The sequence below is a fragment of the Buteo buteo genome, chromosome 9 (assembly GCF_964188355.1).
Source record: "Buteo buteo chromosome 9, bButBut1.hap1.1, whole genome shotgun sequence".
NCBI lineage: Eukaryota > Metazoa > Chordata > Aves > Accipitriformes > Accipitridae > Buteo > Buteo buteo.
Window position 1 is genome coordinate 29,466,097 of NC_134179.1, and position 16,071 is coordinate 29,482,167.

At 43.7% G+C, this 16,071-nt stretch overlaps 1 protein-coding gene across 4 annotated transcripts in view; it reads right to left on the minus strand.

The window, feature by feature from the left end:
* The window catches only part of ZDHHC14 (zDHHC palmitoyltransferase 14), a 113,490-nt gene extending 107,786 nt beyond the window's left edge, over positions 1 to 5,704 (minus strand). For 2 of the 4 annotated variants that reach the window (XM_075035927.1, XM_075035926.1), the window contains exon 1: positions 3,469 to 5,704. In XM_075035927.1, coding sequence (XP_074892028.1) covers positions 3,469 to 3,719 — 251 coding nt within the window. In that variant the 5' untranslated portion in view covers positions 3,720 to 5,704. The remainder of the gene's footprint in view (positions 1 to 3,468) is intronic. The other 2 variants (XM_075035929.1, XM_075035928.1) reach the window with 1 other exon arrangement.
* Between the last annotated feature and the right edge of the window lie 10,367 nt (positions 5,705 to 16,071).

Sequence of the window (16,071 nt, forward strand, 5' to 3'; positions counted from 1 at the left end):
CTCTGGGGAAAGGAATTTATTTTCTAAGATTTTCATGCAGCTACTTTTACATGGGCACTGAATAGTTTAAAAAAACATATATGTCTGTGTAATGGGGCAAGGCAAAGGAAAAAAAAGGAAGTGCAACACAAAGCCAAATTTGCAAGAATTAAAACAGCTAAATATCACAAGGTTAGAGTTAGGAAATATATTCCCATGATAAAATAACATACCCAAATTTTAAAGACAAATTAATTTGTGGTGCCTCAGCTTGAGCACTTTAAAATAGGCATCATTTTTAAGAATACTTCAAGTACAGCATCCCTCTTGGGACCCAAAAGTGCTTGCGATAATTCACATTACATTTAATAGACAAGTTACATAAATAAAACTGCTTGTAATTTGCATTCACTTCCTTTGGAAGGGGAGGGAGGCAGGAATTATAAATATTTCACCTGCTTGAAAGCTCATGGTTTATTGTTGTTTTTCTTGTAAGCAAATTCCAGCTTACCTCTTTGAAAACAAAAAAGAACAGTGAAATGATAAAAGGAAGAAGTGGTGATGTACTTGAAAGGAATAAAACCAGCTGAAAGTAGGAGCTAGAAAAAGTAGGCAGGAAAAAGCACAGAAGCATAAATATGAAGAAACAAAGATTACAAAGGCATGGTTCAATGTCAAAAGCTATACAGGTGAAGATGTATGACATACATTTGCTTTTGGAGGGCTAGGATTTGCTGATTCAGAGAAATGTATTTCTCCCCTGGAGAGGATTCCAAAGCACCTGAGATACAGCTCTGGATGAATGGCTGTCGAGAGTATAAAATAAAAGGAAGGGGGGAAAACGATGTTGGAGGAACAAACGAAGCCAAAAGGATAAAGGACAAGTGTTTACGTTAGCACAATGCTTTCCCTGGAATTAGCTGTCAAAGTCATCTCTTTCCTACTCCCCCTCTTCACTGCCTGCCACCAGGGAATGACTTGGAACATGAGTACCTATTTTCCAGCTACCAAAACCAAATGGAACAAAATAATTTCTTCAAATTGTAGGAAAAAGACCAAACAATTCCAAGAACATACAGGGTATCTTCCTGTATGATCTTCCTGACAGTTTGACCTTACAGTTCAGACACACATGGCACATGCCCATTTAAAAATCACTTTGCCTCACGTGTACACAAACACATTTCTGTCATATTCTGTAAACAGTTGGTTAATTAGGAGTGTCACAACCAAATCAGCCAAGTAATGGAAGTGACACTCTAACAACTCAAGATGTTATCAACTGATCAATAAATAGTAACTTCAGACCACCAGGAAGAGATGCAATTAGAAACTGCTTCAAAGTAACACTTTTAAATCAAAGACACTCCCCTCTTTTCTTTGTAACATTAACAACCTTCTGCAGTTCAAACATCACAAACATGCTGAACACCATTCTCATAGTCTTAAGGTTTGGTTTTTAATTAGCCTTCAGAGGATGACTAATAATTTTCCAGTGTAAGTACTTTTTAAAGACCAAAATCTACCTTATTGTTATAAAAATGAAATATCATTGCCACCCCCTACTTTGATTTTTCTTAGACGGGAGAGTGCAAGTGATACAAGAATGACTCAAGACCAGTACACACATGCACAGAACTTGGGTAGTTATATAAAGCCCAAGATTTTTCCCTGCTTCAAGACTGCCAGTTAGAATAAACACCAAATATATATCAAAATGCTGTAGCTTGACCAAAAATGTTGTCCATCACATACAGTTACACTCCAAATAAGCTCAAAGACATGACAGAAGTTGTAATGTTCGACTCTGGTAGAGGACATAACTCACAGTAGTAATGAAATCAGAAGGTGAACAGCTAGCAGCTTGTGCTGCTTTAGCAGTTCTGAACCATGCAGCTGCAGAGAACATCTATCTCTGAAGGATCAAAGTGTTAAAATGTATAAACAAACTGTAAATCGTGGCTTAATAAGTAAGTTTTACAATCACAATTATAAAACATTACAGTTTTGATCTTATATTTACATTCTGGTATTTGCGGGAAGTCCAGCACTTGCCTTCAGAGGCTCTGCTGAAGGTGATGAGACTGCACACAGATGCAAGCGTCAGCCCACAAGAGAAAAGCTTTCCAAAACCAGGCCTAATTGTGGTAAACAGAATAGAGTAGCACCCAGTCCCAATGCAATACTATCAGGCTACACCTTTAATACCTCTGTTGAGCTCACATATATATTTAGCCACTGGTTACCTGCTGAGGATTTTTACTTTCTTTACTGCTACCAGTATGTTAAGATGGACTACATTTAACTGGTACAATTTTGGGTTTGTTAATGTCACTATCTTCTTCCTTGAAGATGCCAAGTAATGAATGACCTTTGTTATTCAACTGTATCACTTAATAACTTAGCGGAATTTCTGGAGGCACTGAAGCTTACTTATAAATAGCTCCTATTCAAGAAAACAGTAAGAGCTGTATATGTAATTTGAAGAATTTTTTCCTGCCACAGACCACAAATCAAATTCAAAACAGGTAAAGTAGTATTAATTCACTGAAAAGAATTAAATTATTACTATACTAAGTGTTTTAGCAGTGTGAGAACCTTTATACTTGGTGCTTTAAAAAAAAAAAGTAAATAAAAGTCAAACTGTATTGTTCACATCAAGTGCCTAATTCTTTATTGTCATGCTTATTAATTTAACCACTTGAACCTAACTGCAAAAATCAGTATGTTTTATTTGCTGTCACTGTGTGTTCACTTTATACAGATGAAAAGGACTCCTGAAGATTCAGGGCAACAGAGAAAAAAGCCCTACGAGGACACCAGAAGTGTGCTTAAAAAAACCCCAAACCTGCAAACCAAACATAGCTTAAACTAAGACCAAACTCACATACAAGTTATCACAAACAGAAAGTAATGCTGTTACCTAGTGGTGGAAAGCTAGGTACATGCAAAATTGTACAGCTCTCTTTTTTTTTTTTTTTTTTTTTTTTACTAACTTGGAATTGTCATCTATAAGCTACTAAATGACTTCAAGAGAAAAAAAAAACACAACAGGCCTAATTCATAAACTAATGAAAGATACTGCTTTTCTTGCATTCAGTTCTGCAACAAAGGGTCACTACTTTTGCACCTGCCAGTTTTATTCTCAGCAGAGTAACTGACAGACAAGAAGCTACATCATTTCCTGACCATACCAAAACTGCTGTTTTACACTCCTGTTGCAACATCAGCAAGAACTGGAAACCTGTGGTATAAAAGCACTACTACCTTAATCCTCAAACATCAGTTTTCCACAGAGTACGATAACCGAAACAGGATCGTACATCCCTCAGGATCTTATCAGGCTATATTTTCAATTATATAAACCAACATTAGCTGAACTCAGTCAGCATTCTCTATGGCATCTCGATAAACGTGTACTCTGCTTTCAGTCAGAAGATAAATACTAGAGGAAGAGCAGAAAGATATGAAGACTTTAATGTCACTTACTCAAATGCAAAGAAGAGTCCACTGGTGACCAAGATGAGAACAAGAGTCAGGTAGAAGACTCCAGTCTGTCGAGCCATCATGATCCTCCCATTGCAGAAGAATTTGTTTCTTCCAGGAAAAACCTCCCATTTTCTCTTGGGAGCTGATTTCTTTTTCTTATGGGGAGACTCCATGGGAGACGAAGAGCTGTGTGTACTGATCTGACTGTATTCACAGTCTTTCATGGGCCCACTACCACCTCCAGGAGTCATCAAGAGAGAGTAAAATGTGGGGAGAACCCCACCAAAAATATATACAATATATATGTGCAAATATTCTTCTGACCAAGATAACCCTCTCCACCAGCCCCAGTTAATAAAAAAAGCAAATAAAAAGATGAAAAGTCTGCTACCAGACTAGCAATAGGTGTATCATGCAAACACCAGTTAACTCTTCAGAAACCACAGCTGTCACATCAGAAATCCTTGAGAGGGATCCTTCCTTCCTTCCTCCACCAGTTACAAAACAACCATGGAGGACAATCCTTTTTAAAACAACTTATCATAAAACAAGACCCCCAAAAAAGTAATTATAAAGCAGTTCGGCTGTCCAAAAAAATTTAGTCTTTTTTTTCAAGTTTATTTTCGAATGGGAGGGTTGGTTTGGTTTTTTTTCCTTCCCACGCACACCCTGAGAAATCTCTCCGAGGGTCAGAAGGTTGGTCAAGGCAAGGTTTAGCAATTGAGTCTATCATTCATAGAGATTTGTTATAATCCTCCTTTGCGCAGCAGATTTCACCGCTAAAAATGACCGTTTCTAAAACGTTCCCTCAAGAGACACACGTAATAAATCATTAGGCCAAAAAAAAAAAAAAGAAAAATATATAAAAAGCAAGAAAGAAACCAGGCTGCAACTCCAGCTTCCGAGAAACACTTCAAGCTCTCTTCTTCCTGAAGCCGCAATTCAGCGGGAAGCGGCCGCCGCTCCGCGCAGACCTGCGGGCGCACGGCTCCCCGCGGGCCCTTCTCCCCGGTCACGACTCCACCGAAGGGGATTCTCCCGAGCCCGAGGCAGCCCGGGGCAGGGCCGGTCCCCGACAGACACCAGCGCCTGGGGAGCAGCTCCTCATCCTCCCTCCCCGCCTCACGCCCCGCGCCCCGGGCGGCGCCGCCGCCGCGCTTAACCCCCGCCTCGCCCTACACAACAGGTCCCCGCAACCGCCTCATGCTCCCCAGCGCCTCAGCCCCGCGGGGCGGGCGGCCGTGCGGAAGGGAGGAGAGAGGAGAGGAGAGGAGAAGGAGGCTTCGCCGCCGGTGGGAGATCTCTGCCGGGACTTCCCCCTCCCTTCACCATCCTCGCCGCCCGCCTCAGGGCCGCCGCGGGCGGTCGCACGCCGCCGCGGCGCAGGCTCTCGCCCACGGCCCGCGGCGGTGCCGGGCCCCCCCCCGCATCCTGCCCCCTCCCCTCGGCGCAGAGGAGCGGCTTCCCGCCGGCGTCCCTAGTTTCGCTGTGCTTTTGCCCGGAGCAAGGTGAGGAAAACCGCCCAGCTCCCCCTCCGCCAGCCGGAGAGTGGCGACTTTCTCTTCCCCCCCCTTTTTTTTTTTTGGAGCCTCTATCCAGGTTTCTCCCCAGCAGCCAGACCCAGAAGCAGCAGCTGCCACCTCTTCATCTTCAGGGGGAGGCGGTAACCACCGCAGCGGCGGCCGCCCGCGGCAGGAGCGGGGGGAGGCGGCGAGGGACGGGACCACACAGGCACGCGCCCCCCGCCGCGGTCGGTCGGTCCGTCCGTCCGTCCGTCAGTCAGTCAGTCAGCCGCTTCCCGGCGGGAGGGCAGGCAGGACCCCCGCACCAACCCCGGCGGGGACGCCGCGCCGCCGCCCCGGCCCAGCCCAGCCCAGCCCTCTCTCCGGCCGCTGGAGCGCAGCGACAGCGCTAACTCTTCCCCATCGCCGCCTCCGCAGGCGGCCGGCCGGGCTGGCGGCGGAGGGGAGCGAGCCGAGCGGCGGGTGCCTGCGCTGGAGCCCCGCTCCTGCCGCCTGCCTGCCTGCCTGCCCGCCCGCGCGGGGCGCCCGCTCAGCCCTCGCCTCCCCCGGCCCACGCAACCAACCGCGCGCCGCCGGCGGCGCGCGCGCGCGCACACACAGGCACAAGCCGCGAGCGATGTCTGCCGTCAGCCCCGGGCGGCGGCGGCGGCGGCGGCCCCGTCCTCCCCTGCTCCAGCTGCCGGGCCGAAGGCGAACGAGTTGTGCGGGTGAGCGACAGGGAAAGAGAAGCCCCGCCCCCGCGGCCCGAGCTAGCGGGACCAGCCTCCCTCCCCGTCCAGGCTCAGTCACGGACGCTCAGGGGCACGCCCCTCCTCCCGCTGGGAGTTGTAGTTTCGCTCCCCCTCTTCCGCGAAGCGGCCGTGGAGGAGGGTGGGCGGCGGGAGGGACTACAAGCCCCAGCATGCCTTGCGAGCCGTCCCGGCGGGAGGGGGCGGAGCGGTCCCGCCGGGCAGCGCGGGAGCGCTGGCACGGCCCGGCCCGGCGCGGGGCGAAGGCAAAGCGGGGGCGGGGCTGCCCCGTGCGGGTGCGTGAGGCGACTTCGGCCGGCCCGGCTGTGCCCTGCGCCTCTCGCCCTCCGCAGGGCCCCGTTCCCCCGAGGCAGCCCTGCCTTCCCACCTGTCCTCCCCCGCGGGCTGGGCACGGCCGCCGCCGATGCTTATGTCCGGACTTGTATTTCAGTCAGGCCTGAGGGCCGGGGCTGCAGCCCCTGATCCTTCCGGCTGGGCGCTGCGCTGCCCCTCCGCGGCTCCCAGGTCACCCAGCGTAACCAGAGGCTGCTCCTGTCCCGCTTACCCAAAGCCCTCGACTGCGCTGGTGAGAGGGGCCGACGGGCGGCTGTCCCGACTTGTGCTCGTACAGGCAAACGTTTCACTACTTTAGCGGTGGCATCCGCGTGCTCCAGTGTGCTGCTGGAAGGAACGGGCTTGTCCACCAACGCTGACGTGTTCGCACAGACCCTTACTCTGTCCTGACTTCACGAGACACATCCCAGAAAGGTACAAGCCACGAAGGAAAAGCTTTTCTAGAAATGCAGTCCTGCACCAAGCCCTTCTTGCATAGTGCTGCCCCGGTGTGAAATGGCACCAGTGGCAGGGTCGCCTGCAGAAAGGCCAGGGAAGGGGCTTCCCACAGCTGAGGCAGAACCACTCTCAAAGCTGTTTGCTGTTGTTTCTGCCTAGTATGTTCTCCGTCCGCGTCCAAAGAAGAGCAATGAAGCGGGTGAAGGGCCTGGAGCACAAGTCTGATGGGGAGCGGCTGAGGGAAGTGGGGTTCTTTAGCAGGGAGAAGAGGAGGCTGAGAGGAGACTTTATCACCTCTACAAGTACCTGAAAGGACACTGTAGTGAGGTGGGTATTAGTCTCCTCTCCCAAGTAACAAGTGATAGGACAAGAGGAAACAGCCTCAAGTTGCAAGCCTTCAAGTTGGGAAGTTTAGCAAATATTTCTTCACCGAAAGGGTTGTCAAGCATTGGAACAGGCTGCCCAGGGAAGTGGTTGAGTCACCGACCTTGGAGGTATTTAAAAGACATGTAGACGTGGTGCTTAGGGACATGGTGTAGTGGTGGACTTGGCAGTGCTAGGTTTACAGTTGGACTCAATGATCTTAAAGGTCTTCTCCAACCTAAATGATTTAACGATTCTGTGATTCTATGAACTGCTAGAAATAAGTGGGCATGCACAGTGCTAACAAGGGTTTCACTTTGATGCATCTTTTACAAAGGTTTGCAACTTACTGGTGGAGCTGTGTAACCTACAGACAATGGACTAGTTTGGGACATGTGGTAGGAATCAATCCTCAGTTCAAAAAACCCAAAAGTATACTAAACAAACTTCTGGGAAAAGTTGAGGTATATTACAATCAGCCCACATCTTTCATGGTTGAATGTTGTCCTAGGAGAGACACCAAAAACACAGCACGAGGATGCAGCAGAGTTCTCATACATAGGCAATGTGTTTTCTGTTTTCATAATCCCATTTCTAATTTTAGAATTGAATAGTTATCCCTTTAATTTAATACAATAAGCTAATTCTTTATCCATAAACAATGCCTGATAACAAAGGAACCATGGAACAGACTGACCAGCACTGGATGCTCCCCCTTCCTTAGGGGGAAATTAATTAATCTGGCAACCAAATTACACAGAGTAGCCTACTAGGTACTCTCCTGGTGAGTCTACGATCCATTTTATTGCTACACAAGAATCGTTTTGGAAATGCTAATGCCACATGGGAAGAATATGGATAGGTGTCTCCTTCTGCAAGGTGTAAAGGAGTAGTCCTTTGGCAAGTGGGCAGCAGGATGTAAAACCAGTTTCTGATATCATATCACATGCAAAGGCATTGACATCCTTTTTCCCCACGTGTAATTGATGCTGCTGCATTATTCCTTCCTATCTCATCCTGCTCCTGTAGTGCCTGTTGTCAACAGTTTGTCTGCTATCTCATAACTTAGATATCACAGCGTCTTTTATTCTTTGAAATGTTCTTTATAAACAGCTAATAACTTTTCTTTCTATCTTCATGAATACAGCATCAATATATGCCAGCAGAAGGCTGCTGACAGAAATTTTGTGGTTCGCTGACAAGCATTTTTAGTCTTCATCAGGTTTTTATTAGCATATTGCTGGAGATCTGTCTTCAGTGCTTTGACAATATTAATGACTGTATGATGTCAAATGGCACTATTCTCTCCTGAGATTATGAAATATTTTAGACATTCGCAAATAGAGCAAACAGTTTATGTAAAAATGTCATTGTTGGCTTATCTTCACAGGTAGCACTCAGGCTAATTTCAGAAACACTCTTCAGAAGCAAAACATTTGTAAACAATACCAGCACCTCGTTCAAGCTGCTGTCTCATTCCACTGTCCTTTTGTCGTGGTTTAACCCCAGCCAGCAACTAAGCACCACGCAGCCGCTCACTCACTCCCCCCCCCATCCAGTGGGATGGGGGAGAAAATCAGGAAAAGAAGTAAAACTCCTGGGTTGAGATAAGAACGGTTTAATAGAACAGAAAAGAAGAAACTAATAATGATAATGATAACACTAATAAAATGACAGCAGTAGTAATAAAAGGATTGAAATGTACAAATGATGCGCAGGGCAACTGCTCACCACCCGCCGACCGACACCCAGCCAGTCCCCGAGCGGCGATTCCCTGCCCCCCCCTTCCCAGTTCCTAAACTAGATGGGACGTCACATGGTATGGAATACACCGTTGGCCAGTTTGGGTCAGGTGCCCTGGCTGGGCATGAGAAGCTGAAAAATCCTTGACTATAGTCTAAACACTACTGAGCAACAGCTGAAAACATCAGTGTTATCAACATTCTTCACATACTGAACACAAAACATAGCACTGCACCAGCTACTAGGAAGACAGTTAACTCCATCCCAGCTGAAACCAGGACACCTTCCCTGGGCTTTTAAGATGTTACGGTTGGGAAGTGAACTTCAGCCATATTAACTGAGAGAAATACATAAAAGAATTTGAGGAGTGCCTGGAAAAATAATTCTAAAAATCAAATTCAGAGAATGAACACACTTTTACTTTCAATAGTGAATCAACTTTGATTCTAACAGGATCATCCAGTGCTGCACATTGTACTTTTCATGACAGCCTGTTCTAGTCCCTAATCAGTACCAGTATTGCACTGGAATTTAGACTATTATTGATGTCCTTTTGCAGACATTATGAACACACTATCAATACCTCTTTGAAGTTGTTTTTAAAACAATTTGAAAACTCCCCTACAAAAAAGACTTTATACGGCTAATATTTCACACAATTCAACATTATTCTTGAAAGCATTTGTTATTGTTTATTCACAACATTAATGAATATCAATTTGAGGCACTGAATAGATTAAATCTTAAACACAGTAGATGATAGAACAAATACTCTTTCTCCATAAAACTTTGTAGGATCATGTGTTACGGTAGGTACTCTTCTGATTTCTTATTTGTAACTCAGGTTGATCTCGTGCAATAGATGAATATGTTGTAGCAACATTACTTAGTTTAAGAAAAAAGACAGACTATCTTTTTGTTAAGGAAATGCTAATGTAAGAGCTGTTGCCACTGAAAGCTGCTATCTCTTACCCTGTCTGCAGTGTGGAGGTGTCATAAGGGCAAGCCTTAAAACAACGGGGAAGCTAATTTGCTGAGATGACACGTCACCTTACATATATAGAACATCTGTTACCATGCTTCATGGCAGAATCTGCTTGACTATGCTGGAAGCATTATCAGACAAAGTATTTAAGTGATTAAATAAACACAAACTAGCAAACTGTAGCATTTTGGACATGAGATATCTGTACTCCACATTGCCAAACCAATTGCTTTTTACTTCCAACCAAAAAGGAGGATGAAGTGACAGATATTGAACTGAAATATCTTCTGATATTCTTACAGGTGGAAAGAAAGCTAGGCACTTTTTCCACATCTTTCACAATGAATTTTGAAAAATAAATTTTGAAAAAAAATGTCAAAGTAGTGATGATACCATTGTCATGCGAGACACTGGAAGTAGCCTTGCAGGTCCAGACTTGCTGAATACTGCAGTACATCATACATGCCAGTTTACAGTGTCAAGAGCACGTAATGCTAAGAGTTTTCTACAATATACCTGTTTTCCTGACCGAATATTTTTCTCCTTTTTCTCTGCTGTTTTTCAGAAGTTACCTCTCCCTGTACCACTGCTTGGACAGTGAGCCATCATTTTAGAGTCTTACCAATACCAACTATTCATTTTGTGAAAGTACTTAATTTTCTTGAAAAAGATTTTGGGTAAACTAGAAATATTACATTTCATAAAAGTTGGCGGGAAGATAGAGTGAGAATGCACATCAGAATCACTCTCTAAGGAATCAAAAAAATAAAGAGAGGTTTTCATTACAATGTGATCAACTTAAGCAGGTCCAAAAAGCTTTTAAGTGTCTCTTAAGTCTTGCTTTTGAAAGACAGAGGTGACTAGTCATTTATTGTACAGCCTTCCAACAAAGTGTAACATATGCTACTTCTCTGCAGTAGGTGAGTTAAGCAGGCAAGAAGAGGTAAGAAAGCTTTTTCATGGCAAGCTCTGGAGCCCAGAATCAATTTTCTATTTACATTTATCCACTGCATGTTAAAACCATCTCTCTCGATTGGGGTGGCTTTTTTTTTCTGTTTTGAAGCATTAGAAACACAGTTGTTTATAATTTAAAAATCTGAAATGGCTTAATCATACAGAGTCTGGAATATTGTTATAGTTTTTCAACTTCTAACTTTGGCTTCTTACCACATAGCTTCATTGCTTTGGATAGAAATCAGAATCTATGGATATTTTAGTTTATTCCAGCAGAATAAAGCAAGAATTCTCCTTAAAAATGCAATTAAAATCCGGAAGTTTTCAGAATTGGCCATGCTTCCCTGATGAATGACTGCTTCCAAAGCTAAAGGGAGACTGCCTCAAAATCTTACAATTTAAACTGAAAAAATAAACACGAGCATTGTGCAAGGTCAGCAATGTGGTATTTTAACCCTATTTAACATTTCTTTCTTGCTCTAATTTGAGTGAAGGAAGGAAAAAAGTCTTTCATTCCAGGAAGCTGGCACAGAACATGAGCCAACCAAAAGAAAGGGCCAGGATAGGACAGTTACATGAGGAAAAAAAACCCAAATTTTCCAGTGTTATCAGCCTTGGAGCGCATCAAACGTTCCCTCACTGGAGCCAGGAAATTATTTTCCTCAGTCTTACATCATGTATTACTACAGTACACTGCTCAAACAGTGGAGTGAATTACAGTTTGTTTGATGTTTTGCTTCCCTGTGAAGAACGTTGTATTCATCGTTGCTTGATGCAGAACAGTATCATTTAATCGGTCGGTACTATACAGAAATTTCTGTATACTTAGTGAAGGTCAGGCATCCACATTACTGATTCTTGATTAACACGGTTCATACAGCTTTATCCTAATCCCAGTTCACCAAACCAGTACTTTTTCTTCAGTAAACTTCCTCTTTAAAACCACTTTTTTTTTCTTTTTTTTTTTTACAATTCATACAGGAAATGAACCTAGCACTTCAGAGAAATAAACATATGATCATGGGTCATACCCATCTGTACTCTTCACAGCACATCTGCGTTCCAATTTCTAGGTGTCTCCATTGCTAAGCTGCTTACTATTGAGCCAGGCCTCATTTTTTGTGTTCAGCACAATTAATATTAAAACAAGCATCTGTGTGAGCAGTGGATGAGATGGAGCTGGATTTCCTTTCCCCATCACAATAACCTCGCTTTCCCCCATGGTCCGCATGACACTCCGCACGTGACAAGAGAATCGCATACTGTGGCTAACTGGGAACTGCACATATGCAGACCGGGGGCCAGCTGGCTGCCACCAAATGACCAAAAGTGAAGTGATATAAGATGGGTGAGTGGCTGAGGAGAGCTAGCAGCTCGCTGGCACAAAGGGAGGAAGATCTCCCCCTCTCCCCCTTTTCCTGCTCTTAAACTAGTAGTGAAGGGTAGCAGTTGTCCTGTCCTCTCCTCTACTCAGAGCCTCCCACCCTCTCCCTTGCAGTCTCTCCACTGCTCATCGGATGTTTTGCTGAGCTGTCCTGGTACAAAAGTATCAGCAGATAGAAAACTATTCACTTTTTTTTTTCACCGAGTTAATTTTCTGCCACTTTATCATGCTGAAATGACTCAGCAAAGGACATGACAAAGCATCCAGGACTGGTGCAAGGGAGGGGCAGGAACATATTGCCCGGGGAAAGGGAAGTGAAAAAGGAAAGAGTTTTCCTCTTTATAAATATATATTATATATTTAAATAGGTATAAAATAAAGAGACAGAGAGTTGGGACTGTAGGCAGCAGTTAGATTGGTCTAGGCTGCCACTGAACTTCAGACTCAACCAGATATGGTCATGGAAGCATCCCATAGGTGCAAGAGCTGGCAAAAAGTGAGAGGAGACAACACACAGCTTAAAGACAGAAAAGGAAGGGAGAGCAGGACCTTTGCCTCTGGTAGTGGTAGCCTGTTAGATAAACTCAAGCCATCTCATTGTGACTTGCTCAGGATGGTAGTACATAATGACCAAGTCCTTTCCACAGCACTGGCATTAATTTGTCTTTCTTCCATTGATTTTCAGGAAACTTTTAAGAATTTAATTATATGTGAAACTTCTACTCTCTTTCCTATTCAGCCAAGCAAGTTCCAAAGTCTTCGTCTGGGTAGAGAAGGAAAGTCTGACTGACACTTTAAACAACTGCGTAAGTCTGTTCCTATAGGAAACAAAACAAAAAATAATAAAATACACACCTACAAATGGTCATGTATTTAAAGGGATGCTGTCAACTGCAATTATTTTAACTAACCAATTAAAATAGTAAAAATGTTTTGAGATAGAGTACTTTAACTAATATCTCCTGTGTAAAAGGATATCCCTTTTACAGGTGTTTCTTTTTTTCCTTCTGTTTCCTACTTGGGGCTTTAGAAGGGACTGGACTCCTGGTTGACAAAAGAAAAACTGCAAATATGCTCGAGTTTATGTCATATACAAGCTTTTTTGCCCCCCTCTGTGTATGCTTCCTGGCTGCCTCTTCCTTTCTCTTCTCCACTGCCTCAGCAAACAGCCGCTTATAGTACTGTGGGAAAGTAGTGCTCTGCAGTAGAGTGCAAGAAAGTGATTCCATCCAGCTCATGCAGGAGTGTGATGCTCATTTTGAGAAAAGCCTTCTTTATAATTATAGTCGTGGGCTGTTTCACTGTTTTGGACTACGCACTGAGCATTTACAGCAGAACCACGCATTGCTGTCAGTGGAACACATCCATGATGTGTGTTATATGGATTAACACAAAATACATAATAGTTTTCCTGGAGGAATTAGACAATTAGAGACTTCTATAAATCCCAGAGGGGGGCTATCTGCATCATTAAACACTTAACTAGGCCGTCTCAAAATGGAGCGAACTGCTTTTGAAAAATCTCTTTGATGCTTCATTGTCACAATTCAGCATCATTAACGGGGAAGATGTAGTATTATATCATTGCTTTTCTCTTGTTCCCTTCTTTTCTTTCCCATACTCCTTTCCCTGCCTTCAACTTGGGTTTGTGTCTCTTCTAGGCCTGCCCTCCCCCACTGCATATACTTTCTTTCAGCAAATAGCAATGTTGGTCCTGGGTTTCATACCCACCCCTCTTTCCCACCTTCCTACCATAAAACAATGAGCAAAAAGAATAAGGGAGAACAGATCATCTTACACCTCTCAGAGCTATTGTTTTCAGGACAATAAGCCATGACAGATTCAGGGGTGCAGCACTGCAAGGACTGAATTAATTTCAAATTTGGAAAGCCTGGCTTCCTTCCCTTCCCCCCCAGCAAACAGGATAAAAAAAAATTATTTCATTTACTTGATAATTTATACTCTGTAGAATCTGAATATTCAATGAGCTCTGCATACAAAGGACTAGATATGACTCATGAGTCATATGGCTGACAACACTGCAGTAGGGAAAGGAATTCTGACAATCAACAGAAATGTGATACTAATCATACACAAATGTGGTCAGAGGCATAAAACAAAAACATTTTTCCGCTATTTTTGTTCATTTCTTTGCTATAGTTACCATTCGCATATTTCTGTGAACACTTAAATGGCTTTGCTCTGCTCAGAAGCTTGTGCCTGACTAGGTATGTGTTTATGACACCAGAGTTTTAGCAGTTAATTCTACTACTAGTTGATGCAACATCTTCTGATGAAAATGTGCTTTTCACTTAATAAATGCATATTTCATATTGCAATCAATGTAATGGCTCACTTTTAAGAGTTCTCAGAAGTTTGTCTTACTCAAATGTGCCCAAATGGGCCTCATAAGACATTTCTATTTTTCCTGTAAGATTATTAGCCATTAATTATTTTAACCAATAATTTTCTTCAAAAAATATAAGAACTTCTTATAAGAAAAGGTACAGCATTATTTGTATGGTTAAGAAAAAGTTTTGGCCAAGATTCTGAGGGTGACTTGTAAAGGCTTTAGAACATATGCTTTTTACACCAAAATAGGAGAATAAGTTTATAAATCTGAATTTTTGTAGAATTAATTTATACTCATCTACTAACATTCATATAAATGAATTCTGATGAGCAAATGGCAGTCTGCAGTATAATCACATCTTAAACCAATAAAACTGTAACCAGCAAATCCAGGAAGACCATTCAGAATTCTAAAGAAAATTATTCATGCAATAAATAATATGCAAAGATTAGTCTTGGAAGTATTACGAATTGGTACATTTTGATTGAAAGGAGTGTAGGTACAGAATACTAGCATGAATATAATGGAAAAAAATCTTAACTTCAGAAAGAAATGAAGTTGGGAGAACTATTGAAACTGAGACTTAATGTAAAGATAACGAGAGCATTTACCAGTAATCAGAGTACCTCCTAATGAGAAATCCACATATTCATTTGTACCACAGGTTATGTGTAAGCAAACATTGGAGAAATCTTTTCACTTTGACTATAGCAGGGCACGTTCAGCCTGCCTTCCCTCCAGCTCAGAGCATGTGAAGTGGACCATCCTAATCCAGTTGCCTCTCAGCCACAGAGCCCCAAGTGACCAGTAACATCAGAAGGAAAGAGGACAGGAGGGGAATGTTTGTGTGAATATCTGAGCTTGAAGAGCTTCAGTTACTAGTAAGTAGACTCCCCTTTTAACTTTGAAATACAAACATAAATATTTCCATGTGGAAATTTACCAAGTGGGGTTACACGTAGAAGAACGAGGTCTCCAAATACCCATAGCGATGAGTCTGAGTACTTCATGCAAAAAGCATCAGCCCTGGATTCCTCAGAGAGGGTGCATACTTGGTAAAGTTGATGGCTGAAGCTTCAGGTGGCTGCTCAGAGCTGAGTAGGGGCAGAGGACATCAAGAGGGGAAAAGTCTGGCACTCACTGCCCAGGGGAGAAACTGCAGGTGGATTTTTAGGGACACCTTACTCAGAAGGAACATCTTATAATGGGAAATCATCTGTAAAAACTTGCATTTTTCCACTTCTGAAGATAACTGCAACTAGGAAGGATTCCTCCACAGAGAAATGCTAACAAAAAGCAAATTACTGGTGGCATGAAGGGGCAGCTCTTGGGGATTTATAAGAATTTAACTTCCATTTTTTGTGATTCTTATCCAGACCAACTGGCACAGACTAGCTTTTGGCGCGCAGGTCAAAGCTAGGGCTTTCGTAGGGGATTAGTATCATCCTTTCTTCACACTCAGAGAAGCATATTTTACTGCAAAATCACCCCATGCTTTTTTTTTATCTGCATACCACAGCCCTGTCTATTATGCATTATACATAACTGCATTGGGTTTGTGTGGCGGGGTTTTGGTAGCAGGGGAGGGGCTGCAGGGGTGGCTTCTGTGAGAAGCTGTTACAAGCTTCCCTGGCTCCAAGTCCGACCCGCCTCTGGCCAAGGCTGAGCCCATCAGCGATGGCGGTAGTACCTCTGGGAGAACGTAGTTAAGAGGGGGAAACCTGCAGCAGAGAGGGGAGTGGGATGTGAGAGAAACACCTCTGCAGACACCCAGGTCA